The 23,366-nt window shown below is 40.0% G+C and overlaps 1 protein-coding gene across 2 annotated transcripts; it reads left to right on the forward strand.

Moving 5' to 3' along the window:
- Positions 1 to 830: 830 nt before the first annotated feature.
- LOC105986438 (C4b-binding protein alpha chain-like) lies at positions 831 to 21,654 on the forward strand. 2 transcript variants are annotated; one of them, XM_013017338.1, is made up of 12 exons: positions 831 to 991; positions 3,839 to 3,997; positions 5,633 to 5,815; positions 6,911 to 7,010; positions 8,517 to 8,602; positions 8,774 to 8,968; positions 11,176 to 11,358; positions 15,123 to 15,317; positions 17,553 to 17,741; positions 19,936 to 20,103; positions 20,683 to 20,858; positions 21,292 to 21,654. In XM_013017338.1, the coding sequence occupies exons 1-12, from the start codon at positions 910 to 912 to the stop codon at positions 21,463 to 21,465; spliced, it is 1,890 nt and encodes a 629-aa protein (XP_012872792.1). In that variant the 5' UTR covers positions 831 to 909; the 3' UTR covers positions 21,466 to 21,654. The 2 variants fall into 2 exon arrangements, with proteins under 2 accessions (XP_012872792.1, XP_012872793.1); XM_013017339.1 differs by lacking the exon at positions 17,553 to 17,741.
- Positions 21,655 to 23,366: the final 1,712 nt, after the last annotated feature.

The raw sequence follows: 23,366 nt of genomic DNA on the forward strand, positions 1-23,366 counted from the left end.
TGTGGTATTGATGGTTACTGGCCCTTTATTGTGTTTATTTGACCAGCACTCAAGAGCAAACCAATTTCTGGAGATCTTTTAGTGCCTCGCATAGTAGTGGTTTGTGATAGTAGTTGTTAATATTTAGGCTGGTGCCAGTAGCTCACATCTGTAATCAGAGCTACTCATCTGTGGATCAAGGTTCAAACCCAGCCCAAGCAGAAAAGTCCATGAGACTCCAACTAACCAGCCAAAAGCCAGATATGGAGCTGTGGTTCAAGTGAGAGTACCAGCCCTGAGAATAAAAGCTAAGGGACAGTACCTAGGCCATGAGTTCAAGCCCTAGTACCAACATGCACATACATGCATATATGCATGCATGTATGCACACATGCAAGCACACAATAAATAGTAGTTGTATGCTTATTTAGCTCTTTGTATGTTCCAGGCAACTCAGCACATATCAGAAACTCAATTTCTGTTTGATAAATTTTCTGCTTTCTGTTGCTCCTTGGGATGAATGGAGACCAGTGAAGGACAAGACTACCAGACCAGGAATACCTGGAAATCCTCTGGACCTTTGGATCATTTTGGTGGGCTTGTCTAAATCCTGCAGTAGTCGAGGCTTCAAGCTACCTAGAGGGTGTCTTGCATAACTCTCTTTTGTTTATGAAAAGAAAAAAAGAATTCTGGCATTAAATTCAAATTACCTTTCTCACTTAGGGGAAATGGTTGGCAGAGGAAAAGAAGAAATGATTGCAACATATGATCGAGAATGAAAACTGGTGAAGAGGAAGGAGATTAGGCAAGCACTGCTCTAGTTCTGCCATTAATCATTCACAGAGCCAGGGGAGAGCTCTTGCCCATCTATCTACATTCAGCTATCCCTGACCAGCCAATAGCACGGCTACTAGCTAACAACAGAATCTTATGATACGCCATGATCTCAGAGGAACCAGGACAGGAGAGCTCAAGGCACCATTGCAGGGCCGGCCTTCCTCTGCTACTGCAGGTCAGTGGGCTGCGGGGCACTTGGGGAAAGAGCTGATGGCTTGTCTGCTTAGAGAATTCAAGGCTAGAAAGACAAGACCGTAATGTTTCAGCAAAAACTTTTATTGGGGTGTTGCATGAAGGGAGTGGGAATTGTGTGATTTGGGGGGAAAAAGTATTTTTAACCTTTTAAGAGTCTCAAATGTTTATTATAAATGGGGAACAAATGTTTATGAATCAGATAGGGCATAAAAGAAGTTATACTTAGTATTGATCTTTTTTTTTTTTTTTGCCGGTCATGGGGCTTGAACTCTGGGCCTGGGCACTGTCCCTCAGCTCTTCAGCTCAAGGCTAGAGCTCTACCACTTGAGCCACAGCACCACTTCCAGCTTTTTCTGCTTATAGGGTGCTGAGGAATCGAACCCAGGGCCTCATGCATGTAAGGCAAGCACTCTACCACTGAGCTACCTTCCCAGCCCTGGGTATTGATCTTGTTATTGCAAGTGACTTGCTCTGTTGGTCCTTCACTGATCCCCCAACATAGGGAAGTGAGGCAAGAGGTAAGCCAGGCTTCCCAAAGGGAATCATAGAGACCTGGTTTTTAAGGTCTATTCTGCAAGCAGGTATATTTTCCTTGAGAGAGTTTGTTAACTCTTCCAGTTCTCTATTGTTGAGAAATGAGAAGATACATAGCAGCTTTCGGTTAGTCTCCAAAGCTACCCATCTTAGTCACACTCACTTCTTTTCTGCCTCTTACTTTCCAAGTTTGGTGACATCTGTAATCCTTCCTTCTTAAAATTCTCTTCTTCCTTAGTGGTCCAGGACTCTTTTCTGGCCCTCGTTTTTAATTGTCTTCTTGCTGATTTTTACTCTGTCCCCAAATATGATAGTATGGGGAGAATGAAAAACAAGAATACACAGAAGAAACAAAAGCATTAAATAAGATTTGTAGTAGGCTTGGGGATACATGTAAACATAATGTGAACATTGAAGGAAAGAGCTGAAAATGAGTGTGTGGGGGGGGGTAAAGAGAGAAAAAGACTCAAAGAATGGAAGCCCTTCCAGGGTTTATAAGTGATATAACTAAGAGTCCAGGTGTAAAGGAAGTGGCACTGGGGCTAGAGATAATTCCTTTTCAGAGATTATCTGAATTTTAAAAGAGGGAATTTAGAAAATTCAGTTACTTAAAACATAATCTCTACAAAGTCCTAAGGGGGAGGAAAGGGAAAGGAGAGTACCCCCAGAGTACTCTGTGAATTTGGACACTAAAATTGCTTTCACAAAGGATGCTCAAAGACCAGTTTGTATCAGTGAAATGCACCACTTTGTAATCTTCCCTAGGTCAAATGCAATCATTTTAGAGATGAGGAAATTTGAGTAGCAAGAAGCAGATGTAGCTTCTTCAAGATTAGACTTGAGAGTATGGGGACTTAGGTTTCCTCTACCTGCAAGTCCTCCTCTCTGTCCCCAGACCCCGTGGCTGGCTGAGTTCTGTGCCTGTTCCTAGCTATCCAGATTGCAACTGAAGACACAAGCCAAGGGATGCCCCAAGAGTTAATGGGGACCAAGGCACTTCATGTGCATTTCCTTCCATCCTTAGAGAGGCGGTTGACTAGTCATACTTGGAAGACAAAAACAAATTGGATTTCTATTCATTTTACATTTATTGGGTAAACATTATACACCCATTTAGAGAAAGGAACTGGAGTCAACACCTTCATTTGCTCTCAATGAATCCACAGTATTTCCCAAGGCACCAGAAGACACTTACAACATACTGTGAGCTTTGTTGGTTTATTTTCGTTTCTGGCAGTCCTTGTGCTTGCTAGGTAGGCGGCATTCTCCTACTTGAGCCAAACCTCTGGCTCTACAATGTGACATTAAGGAAAAGCATTAGAGTAACACAGTAGATACTGACTTAGGCCATTTTCCCCTGAGGAGTGACATTTGATATATGGAGAGTGAATAAAAGAGAGTTTGGACTATACAAGAGTCATTATATATAAATGCTTACAGATGTTTTAGAAGAATCCAATATTTTTTTTAAAGGAAAGATGGCTAGGTTTCTGAGTTGAAGCACGTTCTACTTGTGAAAAGGGGGAAGAGGTGGTGAGTTGAGAGAGGAATGGGAACTTATGGAATAGAGGACCAGGTACATTTTCAGCAGAGTGACATAGTACGAGTTGCTTTGTAGGGCTATAGTGCCAATAACACTGTCAGCTACAAACAGTTGGGAGGTTTTGCAGGGGTGTAAGGTGGGGTGGAGGGAATTCTGAGACCCTAGACTGAAACTTGGACTGTGGAAGAGGAACATAGGAGACTGTATCTGATTCCAGAGCTGCTACTGTAGCCACTTCCATAAAGCTCATTTTCTTTATATGTATATACATATATACACAAATATATCTGTATATATGTATATGCACACATATATTTGTGTACATATGTATATATATGTATACATGTATACATATGTATCTTTATATATACATATGTAATATATGCATATATACATATATATTTGTAAAGATACTGTACAGAGGGGTTATAGTTACATGAGTAAGGTCATGAGTACATTTCCTATCAAGCATTGTTACCCGCTCCTTTGTTTTTTCCCTACCATCCTCCCCTCCCACCTCCCCACCTCCTCCCTCCCCCCTCCAAAAGCTCATTTCCTTTCTTCACATGGAATTAGTCTCTCTTCTGAGCAGGAGGTTTCTGCAGAGGCTGGTCCCCACTGCCTTCTGTTGTAACATTTGTGCTTATGTCTTTTCTACTGAACCAGGCTATGTCTCTTGAAGACGTGGATCCTATTGCATATATCCCAGTATTTTACAACGTAAACTTAAGTTATTTTTTCTCTCTTTAGAGAAGCAGCAGCAGGTCATGTGTCCATCAAGAGCTGGAAATGGGACCTACCACGGAAAGAGGGAGATGGCAGTTTGGGTCTTACCTAAGTTGAGCAGTGTCTCTGATCCAAGTCTGTTCCGAATCACCTTGGCTGCCACACTGTTGGCTACTGTTCTTGGTGAGCCAGCCATTCCAATCTTCCATACTTACAAGACTGAAAAAGAGTTGTTACATTAGCAGGAATCCATTTTTAGCAACAAAAGGCTTTTGTCTAACTGGAATGTACAGGCACTTTTGCTTTGCTCACAAAGAAGGCAATTTGCTAGACATTCTAGACACTCTAAACATTCGAGTTTCTTCTCTAGAAGTTTCCAAAACAATCTGTCTCCCATGTGTGACTTGAGACAAATTTATATTGTCCATCAGTCTGACTGAGCAGTTTTCACTGCCTGTACAGTTATCCAGAACGGAGTGGTGAACTACACACTTCTAGCTGTGTTCTGAACAGGTAGATCAGCCTGGAATTGTGTACCATGCATCTTCATCATTGTGATTAATTTCTTAAAGAAAGTCAGGATTAAATTCTTTGTGGCAAGGACTCTATGCTTTTCTTCCTGATCATCTAAATTCATAAAAATGTAAAACACTTACACAATGTTATTCAGCCACTAATTGGGTGGCTCAGACCTATAATCCTAGCTACTCAGGAGGCTAAGATCTGAAGACTGATGTTCAAAACCAGCTTAGGCAGACAAATCCAAGGGACTCTTACTTCTTACAATCCAGCAAAAGTAGAAGTAGAGCTGTAGCTCAAGTGGTAGAGTGTGAAAATGCTGGGCAAGAATGCTAGACCTTGAGTGTGAGCCCCAGTACTGGCACAAAAATAACAAATAGGTTAAAATAATAAAAATAAAACAGGTACAAAATAACCCATCTCCCATATTCCCAAGTATTCCTTCCTTGAGGCAATCAACATCACATAATAATACTACTACCTTTTTTTGTCTTCTTGTCAGTTGTGGGGCTTGAACTCTGGGCCTGGGCACTGTCCCTGAGCTGTTCAGTTCAAGGCTAGTGCTCTACTACTCGAGCCTCAGGGCCACTTCCAGTTTTCTGGTGGTTATTTGGAGATAAGAGTCTCATGGATTTTTCCTGTCTGGGTTGGCTTTGAACTACCATCCTCAGATCTCAGCCTCCTGAGTAGCTAGGATTATAAGCATGAGCCACTGGCACCCAGCAATACTACAATTTTATTTTTGAGAAAATCTTGCTTGTAGCCTAGGTTAGCCTGGAACTTACTATGTAGTTAAGGCTAATTTTGAACTTGTGATCTTTCTACCCTAAGCCTCCTGAGTGCTGGAATTACAAGCATTAGTCACCATGCATGGTTTGTAATGTAATACTTAATGAAATAATGTGTTTCTGTCCAGACAGACTGTGAGGATTTCTGGCTTCACAGAGACCCACGCAAGTCAGCAGAGGTGGGGAACCTGACATGTTGATGAAGTTCACATCTGTCATCCTGTGCCTTTATTACTTGTGGCTTTTATTATTATCATTTATCATCAGACATATTTACTGATCACTCAGCAGAATGGAGAGGAGAGAAGAGTTATGATTTTTACTCTAACAGGTTTAAAGAAGGAAAAAAAATAGAAGAAGAGAAAAATTTCCTTGGAATTAAAGACTCCAAGAGTTGTTTTTATTTTTAAGGAGAAAAGAATAGTCCTTGCTCTAAAATTCTACTATGAAATATTAAGTTGCTACATCCCAAGATGTGATGTTTGGTGTCCCTTGTCATTTTGGTTTCTAGGAAATTGTGGACCCCCACCCTATTTAGACTTTGCCCTACCAGTAAAGGAGATAGATCAGGAAGACTTCAACATAGGAACTATTCTGAAATACACTTGCCGGCTTGGCTACAGTAAGACCAGCTCAAATTTGAATCTTGTCTGCAGCAAGGACAACACGTGGAAATATGGTGAATTCTGTGTCAGTAAGTACCAGTGATTGTTCACTTGTGTTGTGATAAACTTCCAGTTGTGGTCTGAGGATCAAAACCTCATGAACCTGTAGTTACTAAGAAACCCTCCAGTTGGTTCAGCTACTGATTTGAGCCCACACACATGTGACATTTTTGAAAAAAAAAAACAGAACAAAATAAAATAGAACAACAAATTAGGAGTTAGCTGATTGTATGGAAAAAATCTGCTCTGTAAAGTACTTCACCAAACTTCAAGCAATGAATCACTAATCTCATTTCGCTATATTGGAAACTAGATATGCCTGTAAGGAATTATAAAAGTTTCAGGGGATACATTGTAGCAATATGGCTGCCAAAGTCATCTTGCCCAAAATGACGGACTGGGTTTGGGGGAAGGTGATTCACTCCCAAGAGTGCAATTCCTGATGTTTTCTAACAGTAAAAACATACAATCTATACTTTTTTTCCATTTGTATCTCTTATATACAAGGATGTGACCTTTGATAAAATGTACCAGAAAAAAAAAACAAGATCAGGTTTTACATCTATTATTTTTCCTATAAAATATAAATTCAGCTAATGGGGATCAGTCATAAAAGTGAATCTAGACCTGTGCTCTGTTGCACATGCCTGTAATATTACCACTCAGGAGACACAAGTGGGAGGATCATGAATTTGAGTCTAGCCAGAGTTACATGATGAGTTTAAGGCCACCTATAGGAAACCTAAATAAGTAAGTAAATAAATAAGAACAAATAAATGTGAATCTTAAATCTGGGTGTTTCTGGAAGCAAAACCAGAATTAGATCCATTAGTTGTTCATCCTTTTTTTCCCTGTGTATGTGTGTGTGTGTAAAACCACGCATGCATGCTGAGGCTTGGACTCAGAGCCTGGATTCTGTCACTCAGCTTTTTTTGCTCAGTGCTGGCTTGAACCACAGCTTCACTTCCAACATTTTTTGGTGGTTAATTGGGTAAATAAACTTTTCTGCCTGAGATAGCATTGAATTGGGATGCTCAGATATCAGCCTCCTGATTAGCTAGGATTATAGGCTGAGCCACCAGTGCCCAGCTTGGATTCACTAATCATTTACATTTTGCTTCCAGAGAAACGGTGCCAAAATCCAGGAGATTTGCCTAATGGCCAAATAGAAATCAAGACAGACTTCTCTTTTGGATCACAAATACATTTTAGCTGCTCAGAAGGGTGAGTGTGAGTGTGAAGTAATAGAGAAACAATACTTTTAATTAAAAAATGTGTCAGGGGGGCTGGGAAGGTGGCTCAGTGGTAGAGCGCTTGCCTTGCATGCTCAAGACCCTGGGTTCAATTCCTCAGCACCACATAAGCAAACAGAAAAAAGCCGGAAGTGGCGCTGTGGCTCAAGTGGTAGAGCGCTAGCCTTGAGCTGAAGAGCTGAGGGACAGCGCCCAGGCTCAGAGTTCAGGCCCCACGACCAGACCCCCCCAAAAAAATCCATTTGATTGATCCCTGTGTGTTTCCAGTCTTGAACCACATTTGGATGCCATTGTTTATCACACTCTAATTTAATACTATGTTCATTCAATACTATATATTTTTATCACTTTTTATATGCTATGTACTTTTATTAAATGGCATGAGAATTAGACCATTTGGTCTAATGTCTTGCAGCTATGTGATGTGTAATTGTAGTATGCATATTGAAATACATTTTAATATAACTATTCTGTTCTTCAGAAAGCATACAATTTTCCTTTGTCATTTATATCTGCTATTTTTCTCTAATTACTTTTCTGTTGCAGTTTTGTTTTGATTTTTCATTTTGTGTCATGTTTTCCTACTATATGGCTCTCAAGATGGAAAGTGAGGAGATTCAGACCCAAGGTGCTCTTCCTATTGAAATAACCAGTATCACTACTTTATTTTTTCATGGAAAAACTGCCTTTTAAAGCAAATTCAAAGTAAAGAAGTGGCTAATTCTAGTTTTTTTTTTATTTTATTTGTGAAGATACTGTACAGAGGGGTTACAATTACATGGGCAGGATAATGCGTACATTTCTTACCAAGCATTGCAGCCTCCTCCTTTTGTTTACCCTTCACATCCCTTCCCAGCCTCCCCCCTCCCCCTAATTCTAGTTTTATTTGACCTTACAAAGGATACAGCTTCCTTTAAATGATTATTCAATACATTTCCAAAAGCTTTTTGCTAAAGATGATATCCTCTCCCCCACCAAGTTCTCTCTCACTAAAAGCTGCTATGATGGGAAAGCAAGACCTTTCCTTTCTGTGATAAGCAGATATGAGGGAAGTCAGCTGAGGAAAACCTAGGACTTGACAAGAGCCATGAAAAAGGAGGGATGGAAAACAGGGAGTTAATGTTGTGAAGAAAGCTAGGCATCTTCAAGGAGGAGGCGGCCATGGGCTACAGGTCAGGAGAGTCTGGGGTCAGTAATTTACCCGAGCACTTTTATGCAGAGAAAACTGAAGAACACATTCATCAAGCCTGACACCCAACAGATACCCAAGCTTAGATTCAAGAACTGAGCCAAGTCCAGACATTGCATGACTGTCATGATGAAATTTTACTCAATGGTTGTGTTCAACGGGAAGCAATAGAACTGGATAATTACTTCTCCATTTTACTATGAACAATTCCATTTTTAGGCCCCCTTTATTGAGTTTCTTAGAAGGAAAGAAGAATTCCATTAAAATCTTCGATCTTTTCTTACCCAGATATATGTTAACTGGCCCAGCGACAAGTTTCTGTGAGATCCAAGATAGAGGAGTTGGCTGGAGCGATCCTCTCCCTGTATGTGTAAGTAAGTGAAGACCTTTCCTGACTTGGCTATAAACTTAAACTGTTGCTCTTGGTGACTATCAATGGCATGCGTTAGTACTATTTGAACCCTCTTCTATGGATGTGCAGGCATTTTACATTTGTGACAATGCTCTCTCTGAGTATGTCCTTCTCTTTCACTTGCGCCTCTCAGGTGTTGTATGTGAGTCTCCTCCAGTCATCAGCAATGGGAAGCACAATGGTGGAGATGAAGATGTCTTCACCTATGGTTCCTCAGTCACCTACAGTTGTGATCCCAACTTCTCACTCATAGGCAACGCCTCCATTTCCTGCTCCGTGGTGAATAAAACTATAGGTATCTGGAGGCCGGACCCTCCTACCTGTAAAAGTAAGTCACAGTGATGAATTTTGCCTTAAATAATTCTCTTTTCGTTTAAAAGATGGTGAATTTATTGGGGAACAAGAACAATTCAAAGACAAAGTAATGATTGCATTAAAGAAGCTATTTATTGGATCAGTAGATTTTTTTTTTTCAGTCAGATGTAGGCTTGAACTCTGGGCCTGGGTGTGGTCCCTGAGCGCTTCAGCTCTTCAGCCACAGTGCCACTTCTGGAACTGTGATCCTCAGATCTCAGCCTCCTGGATAGCTAGGATTACAGGCGTGAGCCATTGCTGCCCTGCTGGACCAGTAGATCTTTATGGTATTGGAATAGGGTCACAAGCAGCATCACTATCCAACTGGCTCAGTGGAAGAAAAGTTCTTTTTCATTTATGTGAAGACTACTACACGTCCTGGAGACTCTCCAGGAGAGAAAGACTGCTGAACTGTGTGTGCTTAGTAATCAGCTCAGCCCCAAGCTGCTTTGGTCTTGTGGCATCCCATATCAATATGTATTCTGGCTATTAAGAGCTTGGAAAGTGATCACAGACTTTGTCTAGAACTAGAACTGTGTAGGCCAGGACCAGGAAATGTGATCTTTTCAGGAAGTGGTCTGGAAATATGGATTAGAGTTTATCATGTCAATTGTGTATGTGTTTAAGGCAAACAAAACCCACTAAAGAACAGAAGATCGACAAGGCGAAGTCAGTAATAAATAGAATGGGAAGATTGGCCATGATATTATTAGCTTGCTAACCAAAGTCATCTTCCCTTTGTTCCTGCGTGCTTGTGCAATGAACGTCTCAGTTCTGTGAGTCACTGCAGGATGTGATCAAACCAGGGGACAAGCGAGCATGACACTTCAAACAAATTCAGATGCCAAGTCGAGATGACAAGAGGTAGAAAAGGCAAAACGGAAGCTGGACAAATTGGCAGAGGTCTTGTAAAGGACCTTGTGGTCACTCTTAGGAGGAGTTCAGAAGGAAGAGGAAAGGGAGACACTACCGGGGAGAGTAAATATGCTCCCTTTTACCATGGCAACTCCTGGCCTTTCTACAGCAGGTACAGTGTGTGGGACATAAGTCCCTGGTATGATTTGAATGTGTCCCTCTGAATTCATACTGGAACCTAGAGCCAATGTGCCACCTAGAGGTGGGTCTTCAGGAAATGAATCATTCCCAAGAACTCTGTCATCTTGAATGATGCCAGTACTCTTTTCAAAAGAAGTTGAAAGAAGAGACCTGCTCCTTTTGACCCTTTCGCCATGGGAATACAGTCTTCATCCTTTCCTCCATGAGGATCTAATGTAGAAGCACCTTCTTAGAACAAAGCAGTTACTAGACACCAAACCTGCTGATGCCTTGTTCTTGGATTTCCCAACTTCCAGAACTGTGAGAAAATAAATTTCTATTGAGTACCAATAAGTAAAAGGCATTTTGTTATAGCAGCAAAAATGGACAAAGATAACCTCTACTGCAACCATCCAGCCGAGAAGTGAAGGTAGCTTCAACGGTAGCCAGGGAAATGACCTGGGGAGGAGTTTAAGGGTTCTAGTGGAGTCAATGATTGATCTATGGGAGAGTGGGTCTCTGATGCTTTGGCTGCCTCTTTGTGACCGTAATATCCTTGCCGTGGGCCACTGACCCACAACCAAAACCAGTTAGGAAATGTTATACTGGAAATGTGATGGACTTTGGAGATATATGTGTTTTTTCTGAGTTATATATCACTAGACCTTATTCGTGAATAAGTTGAAGAAGTGAACAATGCTTATCTTATAGAAGGACCAAAATGATGAAACCGCATTTTATTGAGTTTTTGAGAAGCTGCTATTTAGACTTTTTTTTTCTTTGCTGGTCCTGGGCCTTGATCTCTGGACCTAGGTGCTGTCCCTAAGCTCCTTTTGCTCAAGGCTAACACTCTACCATTTGAGCTACAGTGTTACTTCCAGCATTTTCTGTGCTTAATTGGAGATAAGTGTCCCACAGATTTTCCCTGCCTGGACTGGCTTCAAATCACAACCCTCAGATCTCAGCCTTCTGAGTAAGCGAGGATTATAGGCATGAGCCACCAGCATCCAGCTTTCTAACATTTAAAACTATTTATCTGGCAGCTACGTGACATGTCCTTGAATTGACAACTGTATTAGTGGCAGTAATATCCTTACTGTTGCTTGTCTTCTAAAAATCCCGGTGTCTTTTCTCATGGCTCTTTAGAGATCAGCTGTCCTCAGCCAGATGTTCCACATGGAAAGATTGTCTCTGGATTTGCACCTGTTTATTCTTACAAACGCTCTATTGTGTTCACCTGCCAGAAAGGTTTTATCCTCAGAGGCAACAGTATAATACATTGTCAAGCTGATGGCAAGTGGAATCCTTCTCCTCCCATCTGTACGCCCAGTAAGTAAAAGCCATGAAGGTATCATAGTGTTGGACATCTGAAGGTCCCAGAACCATCACTGTGGGCTCTCTGTCACTACAAGAGGTTGCTGTATATAGTTGTGCAGGTTGTGTACACTCCAGTCTGAAGGGAATGCATTTATATTGCAGACATGCTTATTTCAACAAGTCTTTAATAGTTGATAGAAAACTATCTTCTGAAAAAAAATTATATAATAAACAAATATAACAACATAAAATGAATATAATAATATTTTGTATATATTTATAGATAGCCAGTTATGGGCTTGAAAAATATTAAATAATATAATATGTAATATATAAATATAATAGAAAACAAATAAATATAATAATATTACTCTACCATTTGCAGCCATACATAGCTCCACTTCTGGTTTTTAGGTATTTAATTGGAGATAAGAGTCTCATGGCCTTTCCTGCCTGGGCTGGATTTGAACCATGATCCTCAGATCTCAGCCTCTTGAGTACTTTAGGATTATAGGCATGAGTCACCAGTGCCTGGATATAATTATTATTTTAAAAGCTAAGGTATCTTGAGGGGAAACATGCCTTTTTCCCTAACCTGTATGAAAGTATTCTATGGACTAGTTATGATTCTAACTCTAAAATTATGACCTTGTATAACATGAAAATACTGATAAAAGTAATCATCAAAATGAAACTGCACTTAGTATATAAGAATTGGGTCAAGCCGGGCGCTGGTCGCTCACGCCTGTAATCTTAGCTACTCAGGAGGCTGAGATCTGAGGATCGCGGTTCAAAGCCAGCCCGGGCAGGAAAGACTGTGAGACTCCTATCTCCAATAAACCACCAGAAAACCGGAAGTGGCATTGTAGCTCAAGGGGAAAAGGCTTGTCTTGAGCTGAAGAGCTGAGGGATAGCGCCTAGGCCCAGAGTTCAAGCCCCACGACCGACCAAAAAAAAAAAAAAAGAATTGGGTCAATGAATACCTTCAACAATTGTGGACACTATCATTGTCATCATTTTGTAGATGAGGAAATTGTTCAAAGATGTTAAGTGATTAGCCCTTTGATCATAAAACGGATAAGGGGAGGAAACCACAGGTGCCTAGTATTTTGGACTATAGTAGTGTACATGTACAGAATTTCTGCCATTATTCCATAAGTGATACATAAAGTACCATAGGTGCCAACATGGTATTTTCATTGTGTCAGATACCTTAGTAATCAAGCAGTGATTTGAAGTCTATAAGATGATGTAGGTTGGCTATAAGGAAATACTCTGTCATTTGATGTTCGAGACAAGCATCTGCAGAGTTTGGCATATATATAATTATTATTATATATGTTATATTATATTATATTATTATATTGTAATATAATAATTATTATCCATGGCATGTATTCCATGGATACAAAGCGTTGTATTTTAATTACCTACAAAAGTACCTCTTTAAGTGCTTGTAGTTTTCCTTTGGGGGTTTAGATTACTGTTCAGTATTACTTTTTTCAGCCTAAATAACTTGTGTGTATATCCCTTATAAGGATGATCTTCTAGTCAAAAGAAGATACCACTTTATGAGCACTAGAATGACTATGAAGTTTAGACATTCTCATCAACATTTGTAGGAAAATTTAGAGTTCTCATACACTACACAAGGAATATAAATAGGTACAACCATTTTGGAAAGTAATAGGCACACAGCTACTTATGATCCAGAAGTCACCATTATGAAATGAAAACAGATGTTCACATTTTAAAATTTTACATGGGGGTCCAGAGTAGTCCTATACATAAAATGAAGCAACCAAAATGTCCAACAACTGAATAACAGATACATCGAAAGTGGCATATCATACAATGGAACACAATCTGGCAATAGAATTGAAGTACTGATATGTGAAACAATAGGAATGAACCTTGAAAAATCAAACAGCAAGTTAAAGGAGACAGGCACAGAAATACTATTACCTTAGGATCTCATTTATGTGAAATGTTCAGAATAGGGGAATTGATAGAGTTTACTCCTAGTTTCTAAAACCTATGGGAAGTGAGAATTGAGAATAACTGCTCATAAAAATGAGATTTCTCATTGACATGAAAAAAACCCAGTTAACTGTGATGGCCACAAAATTCTATGAGTATACTTAACAAAAAAACCCTTTGAATTATTCTTTCTAAAGAATCTTACTCCACATCTCATTTCAAATGTTTGAAGGTAAAATGGCATAAACATCCAACTCAGTAGACATTTGTATTCTATTTCCATAGCTTATGACTAAGCAAAGTCAGGAACAGTAAGAAAATAGGACTCTCAAATCCAGACTCAAAAAGAAAACAATTCTTAGAGCTTGGTCTGTCCTTGCAAAGCCCTTTCCTGTTCCTGGTGTTGTCTGGGTAAGCAGAGTTCTGGCTTTCATTCCCTAGTCAGCCAGAAAACAAAGGTTAGATGTGGTTGTCTCTCAGAGTTTTGTTGCCATGTTTTCTTAGCAAACCTAATGCTTCCATTCAGAAAGTATTCTTTCTGAAGTGAATGAAGAGTAATCACAAGCAAGGCCACACTAAAGTTACCAGCACAAGCAGGTTCATTGCAGCACTCAAGTTACCAGCACAAGCAGGTTCATTGCAGCATTATTCACCATAGATAAGATATAGAATCAACCCAGATGCTCCTCAGTAGATGAATGGATCAAGAAAATGTGGTATATGTACACAATGGAATTCTATGCTTCCATCAGAAAGAGTGGCATTGCCCCATTTGTAAGGGAATGGAAAGACTTGAAAAAATTATATTAAGCAAAACAAACATAGGCTGCATGATTTCCCTCATTTGTAATAACTAGAATATGTCTAGGATAGTCTTAGAAGATCACAATAGCTTAATAGCTATGTGCATATGATCATATAAAATAATATTTATTGACATAAAGTACAAGAGATGGAAACAAAAGATTTTTTTCTTAGTGTACTCTGCAATTATTCTTTTTTTGGGGGGGGGGTCCGGTCGTGGGGCCTGAACTCTGGGCCTGGGCGCTGTCCCTTAGCTCTTCAGCTCAAGGCTAGCACTCTACCACTTGAGCCATAGCGCGCCACTTCCGGCTTTTTTTCTTTTTGCTTATATGGTGCTGAGGAATCGAACCCAGGGCCTCAGGCATGCAAAGCAAGCGCTCTACCACTGAGCCAGCTTCCCAGCCCCTGCAATTATTTCTTCTTTCTTTCTTTCTTTTTCCTTTGGTTTATTCCATGCTGTCACTGCTTTTGATTTCTGTACCCTTTGTCTTGTATATAAGTTTATCGATCTGGGGAAGGGAAGGGGAATCACAGAAATGGTGGGAAAAAGGATGAACCAATGCAACAGTGACACTCACTAGACAGTATGCTGGAAATGAACTTTACAACTTGAGGAGGCAGGGAGTTTGGGGTAGAAATAGAAGAAAATGAGGGAGAGGATAACATTGTTCAAAAAGAAATATACACCTATGTAATTGTAATCCCTCTGTACATCACCTATATAATATTTTTTAAAAACAAAGTAATCAGACTTAATATTAACTATGTTGGCCTAGCATACAGAAACCACTGAGTAGTTCCATCCATAAGAATCTCTCTGAGGGTAGGCACACTTAGTTGTTCATAGTTGTTTGCTGGTATGGTTGAAGTGTGAAACCTTGTAAGCTAGTTCCTGACTAGGCACAAGATAGATTTTGATAGGACAGGTTTGTCAAGCACTGGAGCAGCCATAATAACAATTTCTTTTTCTTTTGTTCTTGCTTTATGAACAGATAGTTGCTTAGGCCTACCAGATATTCCACGTGCTTCCTGGATAGAATATTATAAACTTAGAGAAGATAATATATATCAGCCTGGGACTAGATTAACTTATCGGTGCAATTTTGGCTATAAACCTGCTGGAAATGAGCCTATGACTGTGGTTTGTCAGAGAAATTTCAAGTGGACTCCATTCAATGGGTGTAAAAGTAAGTTTATGTTTTCTAAATGTTTTTGTATATTGAATACCTAGTAAGTGGTAGAATTCTGTACTTTTAAATGTAATTTTATTCCTCCATTTAGACCAATTTAGAATACATAATTTCAAATCATTAACTGCATTTTTCCAAAAGTGATCATAAAAAGTCTTAGAATTTGAGATGCTCAATTAAAAGCTTTCCTTAGCCCAGCTCAGAATCAAATGAGGAATAGTCACAAGTGTTAAACACTATTCATGTTAAATATTAGCTTCTTTACTGGGACAGCTCAACTACTGTCAGAATGGACTTCCCTCACAGTTTTTCCCTTCCCAAATGTAATCTTTGTGGCGATGGACAGAAGGAAAGTTGGCAAGACAGTGATGTATTCGACCAGCTTAAACCACCATGAGAGAGCAAGGTCAACAAAATGGGGTCTCTTCAGCTGTTTTCAGTAAACAGATCTGGACTCCTCAAGCAGTGGTCTTACTTCAGGAGTATGGAAAGGAAGTTGTCTCTAGATTTTCTGAGAGGTGGGTGTTATTTTATGGGCCTCAGTGGAATTGGACCATAAAAAGGAGTAAATGTTTCCTTCTACTCACCAAACAGAACCTTACCATTCCAGAGTTGAGTACCTGGAGATTCAGACTACATGGAACTTCATGCCATAGAGTAGAATTTGAAAAATGTGTGAAATGCACACAAATAATGAAAAGCAGTAGTCTAGATCTACCTACCACATTACTTCTTTCTTATTAGAATAAAAGCAAAGTTTAATTGAAGCTATTAAGGCTCATTCTACTTTTCTAAGAGACACAAATCTACTTGATTTTTAATAAAGGAATATATTTTTAGGCAAAACTTATTATCACCCCTCATGTAAACAAGTATTACTTGTACATAATTAAAAACGTAGTTAGTTTTATTTCACTTACAATAGTCTTATTGATTTAATTATTTAATATAGGACAGTTTAGCAGAAGTAAAATGGTATTTATTCACAATGTAAAATCTGATTAAGTATGAATTTATACTTATGACATATATTTAGTAGTGTCCTCTATACTGCGAAGCATTTCATAAAAGGTTACAATGTGACAATCATATGAATGCTGGTGATTTTTATTATGTTTCATAAACAAATGAGTGTTGGAGCATACCTATAAAACTACATCATAGTGATAGTTACATTTCTTGCATAGAGCATAGAGTAATTTATTCTTTGGTGATGTTTTGTTGTCTTATGTCAGGCAGTATCAACTTCTACTTTTTCTTTTTTCTTTTCTTTTCTTTTCTTTTATTTGTGAAGATACTGTACAGAGGGGTTACAATTACATGGGCAGGATAATGCGTACATTTCTTACCAAGCATTGCAGCCTCCTCCTTTTGTTTACCCTTCACACCCCTTCCCAGCCTCCCCCTCCCCCCCAATCCCAATCCTTCTCCTTCCCCCCCCCCACATCTTTTTTCTTTTTGTATATTCTGGTAGTGAAGCTTGATCTGAGAGCCTCACATTCTCTCTTAGCCTTTTCACTCCTGGCTGGTGCTCTTATCACTTGAGCCACACCTTCATTTCTGACTTTTTACTGGTTGAGATAAGAGACTCTTGGACTTTTGTGTTCTGAGCTGGCTTCCAGCCAGGATCCTCAGATCTCGGCTTCCCGAGTAACACAGATTAACTACCAGAGCCTAGCCTTCAAATTTCATCTGAAAACATTTCCATCTGGTAATTAAAAAAATGGTGTCCCTATATCAGCTCTCATTGGTTTTAAAATGAAAGAAATCAAATAGCTATTGCACTTTGAATTTTGCCTCAAGAAAGAAAAGTTTTGGCCATAAACAATAATTTAAGTTTATTCCTATGTATTAATCATCAGGTAGCTATAAACTGTTGATAACTTTCTCCTTCCTATGATAAGAGAAGGGTAAATTAAGAGAGAATTCAGTTATGATGCAACTCCAGTGAAATCATAAATAACTGGATGGTATTTATTATTATTCTTGACTTATGATAAAAATGAACATTTCAACACAGGTTTTTTTACAGTTTCTCATTTGAAAGCTCAATGAAAATACTTAGCTGGGGCGGGCAGCTGACTAGATTAAAATTCTTTAGCAATCAGAGAGCACAGATTCCTCGGCACTCCCGTTGTGTTTGCCCAAGTTCATGTTAGTGGTGAGGTCTTACAGAAGTAGAAGTGATATTGTTAGCTACATGAGCCTTAACCTTATTATTTCATTTTTTAGAGATATGTTGTCCAGTACCACCTCTGAAAAATGTGAAAACCATTAATCATACAGAAACTCACCTTGACACAGGCTGTGCTTACTTCTATGAAGATGTCGTGTCATATACATGTAATGGGGGGAAAATGGTGTCAGCAACATGCCAAGCAGATGGCACATGGCAGCCTCGAATACCATCATGTGATCACAGTAAGAACTTTTTTTAAAAAACCCAAACCAACAAATACAGAAAAAAAAGAACAAAGAAAAGGTTTATAATAAGATAAAGAGATTTACATACCTTGCATGATTCCTGAAGTACATTTCACTTCCTCTTCCCCACCTTCTTGTTTCTCTTATCTATTTTTCTCTTAATATCATTTTAAACCCTATAGGACACAAGCAGAGTATGGTGACATTCCATCTTTTTTTATTTTTTTAATTTTTATCTTTTTGTGCTGACTGGGGTTTGAACTCAGGGTATGGGCACTGTCCCTTAGTGTTTTTTTTTCCCCTCAAAACTGGCATTCTACCACTCGAGCCACAGCTCCATTTCCAGCTTTTTGATGGCCAATTGGACATAAGAGTTTCATGGACTTTCCTTTCCAGGCTTCAAATCACAATCCTTGGATCTCAGCCTCCCCAGTAGCTAGGATTACCGGTGTGAGCCACCCAGACCAGGCATACCTTCTTCTTTCTTTATTAATATCTTTGTTCAGTGTTTGGACACTGATGCAATTCTCTTTTAGAGAGGTGTTCTACACCTTTGTTCTGACTATTGTTACAATGAGAAAGTCATCATTTTTCTTTTTCCTATAAATTATTTGCTACAACCTTATACAGTACATTAAGCATTTTCTTGGTGGGGTTGGATGAACAGTTTTGGTTGTAGAGAAATGACTGACTCAGAGATTGTGGATGGACCTGACATATACATGAAGGGAAGAAAAAATATAATTGTACCCAACCCTGGTAAGTCTGCAGTTTGACACCCTACATAAAGAGTAACAAGATTTTTTTTTTAAATAACGCAAGCTCTGCTTGCTCTGCTTACCAAGTAAGAGAAAATTAAATCAAAGCAATTTCTTGGAACTTTGTATTAAATAGTATTTAAACAAAGAATCATAAATGTTGGAGAAATGGCAACTCAAAGGAAAGAACAGTTTCTAAAATGAAACTGTGAAAAAGTTCTGAAGTCTATTCCCAGATGCCACTGGCCTGCTAATACTGTCTCTTAGCTGATAAGCAAGTGAAAATTTATATCTTTGTTTTAGGCAGGAAAGGGTAGAAAAACTTTTTTTTCTGGTCCTATGGTTTGAACTCAGGGCCTGGGCACTGTCCTTGAACCTTTTTGTGCTCAAAGCTAGCACTCTACAACTTGAGCCACAGTGCCACTTCCTAGAAAGAGTTTTTGTCTTTGTGAATTTCTCTTTTGCCAACATCAGGCAAACTGGAAAGATAGAGCACCTCATTGCATGTTCAGTACCTTTACAACTGTAGACAACATTTCATGGGGAAATATTTTGGTGAGAAATCTTTGGCTATATAAAACAACCTGGCACTGAACATGGAATTAATGGTGTGCTAACAGCATGATTTGACTCAAGTATAAATTGTGCCAATGATGTGGTCCCCAAGCAATGTAAAATTGAATCATTTGTTACTCACATAAAAGAAAACTTGTTGTAAATCTATAGTAAGATACCTCCTAAAAGCACAGAAAAAGTAATAGCCTACCATAAGTGTCATTTAAATGCCTGAATTTCCCTTAGCAGACTGTAGAAGGTGTTTTTAAATAACTCAAGAAAGTTAGCTTTGCCGACTAGATATAGGATGTACACTCAGCTTGTGTATGAGTCAGCTTTCAGTTACTGTAACAAATGCTTGAGATCAGCAACTTATAAACAGAAAAGGTCTATGTTGATTCACAGCTTTAGAAGTTCTGGTTCATGACCCATTGACTCTGATTCTGTGGGCCTGTGCGAAAGCAGCAACTCCTGGCAGCTGCACAAAGTGGTACAAAACTTCTCAGTTCATCTTGAGGTGGAGAGCAAAAGAGAAAAATCTCAGAGTCACATAATGTCCTTCTAGGACACAATTCTACTAACTTAAGAACCTCTAACCAGTCCCTACCTCTTTAAAATCCCACCACCTGGGACTAAAGCCTTTAGCTTAGGGGCTTCTGGGGGAACTTCACCAATCAGATTATAGAAGAGTACAGATTGAGAACTTCTAGAACTGAGCCTGAGGCTTAACAGAGAGCAGGCCAAAGGGATGGATGAGGTTAGCCAAGTAATCTTACTACAGGCAGAGAGAAAAAGGACAAACTGCATAAATTCTGAGATGCAGTATTTTACATATTCTACATGCTCATCTTCTGTCACGTGTCTGTCTTATCGTCAAGATTGCCAATTTCCTCCTAAAATTGCCCATGGAGTGTATAAACTCAGTCACGGATTCTATAGCGCCACAGAGGCTACATACACATGTGAAGAAGGATACAGTCTGATTGGAGCAGCAACACTAACCTGTGGCAACTGGCAATGGTTACCGGCAGCCCCCGAGTGTAAAGGTAAATCCTCCCCCTGCTCAGCCCGTGACCAAGAATGCAAAACACTCACGAGAAAGTTGTGGTGTTGAACTCAGGGCCTGGGCGCTGTCCCTGAGCTTCTTTGTGTTCAAGGCTAGTGCTCTACCACTTGAGCCTCCGCGCCTCTTCTCATTTTTGAGTGGTTAATTGGAGATGAGTCACACGTGGATTTTGCTGCCTGGGCTAGCTTCGAACCACAATCTTCAGATCTCAGCCTCCTGAGCAGCTAGGATTACATGCATGAGCCATTGGCACCTGGCATCCTGTTGTGTTATTGGAACATGCTCTTCCTGTGGGCAAATTTCTTACATTCCTCATAGCTAAACTTTCTCCTGAATGAGAATAACTGTAATGCTCATCTCATTAAGATTATTGTGGCAGTGGAGTAAGACAATCACATAAAATGTTTAGCTGTCATTCTCAAGAACAGTATTGACTAATTTTTTGTCATAAAAATGAAAGTAAGAAACAGAACAAGAAGTCTCACCTACAAGGGCTTAATTCTTATGTCTGTCTTTCTTAGATTTGCAGATTGCCTAAAAGAATATGTTTCTATTATAGCTCAATGTCAGAAGCCACAGATAGAAAATGGAAAGGTGTCTGTGAATAAGGCTCAGTATGTTGAACCTGAAAATATCACCATCCACTGTGACTCTGGCTTCTCCGTGGTGGGTCCCCAAAGTATCTCTTGCTCAGAGAATGGAACCTGGTATCCGAGGGTGCCCAGGTGTGAATGGGTAAGTGGTAAGACTCAAAGTGGTTCTCTGGTGCCAAGCCCTAAATATGGTGTCTTCTTCAAAGTGCTTTCTCAACCAGGCATGATACCACCTGCTTGGCAGAATTTAGTCATTCCAAGAGAATCCTTCTCTCCCCTTCCCCTTGTTTGCCCCTCCCCTCCTAACCCTAGCCCTCCTCCTCCTCTTCTTCTTCCTTCCTTCCTCCATTCTCCTTCCTCCTCTTCTTCTTCTTTCTCCCCTCCCTTCTCTTCCTCCTCTCCTTCTAACCCCTCCTCCTGTAGAATAGGAGAAGCTCAGCCCCTTAGCAGGGTCCCATGGAGCTGGAAGAATGTATTGCTAACTGGGCTTTTTCTCTATTGTATAGTCCAGTGTTCTATCTAATCAGCAGGGCCTTCCCACCCCTCTCCAACCCCCTCCCCCACATTTCTTTCAGGATGTTCCTGAAGGCTGTGAGCAAGTGCTGGAGGGCAGAAAACTCATGCAGTGCCTCCCAAGTGCAGAGGAGGTGAAAATGGCCCTAGAGATATATAAACTGTCTCTGGAGATTGAGCTGCTGGAACTACAGAGAGACAAGGCAAGACAACCAGTCCTGGAGCCATCACCATGATTTTCCTGTGAGGGAGGAAAGGTGTCTGGATGGCGGGCCGCCTTGAATCCCACATGGGCCACTTCCACTTAGAGACTCCTGTCACGGAGTGAGAAGTAGCTGCCATAATAAATATCTAGAAACGATCACTGCTTTGAGATCATGGTATTATTGATCATCTTGTGGCTGATAGGTTTTGCTTTTCTGGATACGGAGTGACCTTTTTTGTTCAATTAAAATTTACAGGTCAAAATCTCTTTTTTGTTTGTGGTCATTTAGTGCTCTATAAAGCCAATACACTAATTTTACTTTACATATGGACTACAAAAATGCACTGGTTCAATGTACATTGGTTCAAACCAATGTACTGCCTTTACTCCAGAGTTCCATGAATGCATGTCACTCAGGTGGTCAGAGGTCAGTCTGAATGCAGTCTACTCATCCCTCATCCCTGTCTTTGCCCCGCTGTGGGGGAGCACTGTCATCCTCTGAACTCCTGTGTGCATTGTCTGTCATTCCTACCACACCTCAGCCATTGCCTCCACAGAAGGTTTACAGTCCAACCCCAGAGAAGAAACTGCAGATCAAGGCCAGGTCAGCCACCTGCAGATCCCAAATATTCCACTTGATGGCGCCACTCTTCCCCTTGATCCTAAAACTCCTTCATAGGTATCTTTTCTATCTCTGGGTATTCTAGAAGGTTTTTATTCCTTTATGACCTTTCTTTTTTATCTTGCTTTGTGCAAATCAGGTCACACATTCTGGAAAAGGCCTGGGTAAATTGAAATAGATAGGAATGAGGCGCAAGATTGAACGAGGAGGCATTGTTCATTAGTGGATGTAGCAGAGATTTCTTAAGTGGCAAAATCTGTCTACCACTTTGAATATCAGCAGAACCCATGGCTGCTGGACTAGACCTGGTTGTGGAGTAACTATCCAATGGACGAAGTGCTCTGGGCAGGGAGGTTGTTTGTTCTCTAGCAAGGTATGGGAAGCCAGTTTCTGCCATGCTGAGGGGGTCAGGTTCTTGGGGGATGGTGGAACAATCCAGAAAAAGGAAGCTGGCCCCTGCTCAATCATGTTGGGTGGCTTCCCTGACCATTCTAAATGTAGTGTTTGGGAGCTTTCATTGTTGTCATTGTCTGGGTTTCTTGTTTTTGTTTTTGCCTCTGAACTATCACAGGAAAGAAAAGTTTCCCCCTGATTTGAGCTACGGGAGTTTTTGGGTGCTCTGTTTCTGACAGGTACATGGAGAAAAAAAAAATCCCCAAATATGAGTCTCGATTGATATCCACTGTGTTGCTGACTAGTTTCTCCAGAGCCTTTAGTCTAGAATTTATAGCTTGAATTTCTACTACTAAAGATAGAATTATACCTCTATACTCATACTGAATTCTGTTTTGCCCCCAAGCCCTCAGCCTATTTCTACTTTTACTTTTATTATTAACATTAGAGAATTTTCCTTTCCTGAGGGAATTCCACCCTCCATAGAAGGCAGAGCTTGCAGTGAAATGTTTCTTTCCCTTTCCTTGTAACTTGGCCATTCCCTACATTTCAGAGTTCTAAAGACAGTGGTGAATAATAATATCAGGGGAAAAAAACCTGTAACAGTAATGTATGATAATGTTAATTTGGCTCTAATGTTTAGTTCAGTCTAAGAGAAATCAACAATGAAAAATACGCTGTTACATAGCATTCATTGACCAGTGAAATAAATGAAAACTAACTTTCCAGGGTTTATAAATAAGGGGGAGAAAGATAGTGGTAAGCGAGAGTTTCTGCCATGAACAGTCACAATAATAAGACACATTCAAGGTGAGGATGGTACTGGGGTTCGAACTCAGGAGCCAAGCCTTTGGAAGGCAGGCACTCGACCACTTGAGCCACACATCCAGGCCTTCTTGCTTGAGTTCCTTGTCTTC

Source organism: Dipodomys ordii, unplaced genomic scaffold (assembly GCF_000151885.1).
Source record: "Dipodomys ordii isolate 6190 unplaced genomic scaffold, Dord_2.0 Scaffold35, whole genome shotgun sequence".
Taxonomy (NCBI): Eukaryota; Metazoa; Chordata; class Mammalia; order Rodentia; family Heteromyidae; genus Dipodomys; species Dipodomys ordii.

Bases quoted from the DNA above. Each gene is read 5' to 3' on its own strand.
- LOC105986438 (XM_013017338.1), top strand. From the start codon at position 910: ATGATACGCCATGATCTCAGAGGAACCAGGACAGGAGAGCTCAAGGCA. The intron at 17,742-19,935 runs GTAAGAACTTTT...CTTATCGTCAAG, and splicing joins AATACCATCATGTGATCACA to ATTGCCAATTTCCTCCTAAA. The intron at 20,104-20,682 runs GTAAATCCTCCC...TTTCTATTATAG, and splicing joins GGCAGCCCCCGAGTGTAAAG to CTCAATGTCAGAAGCCACAG.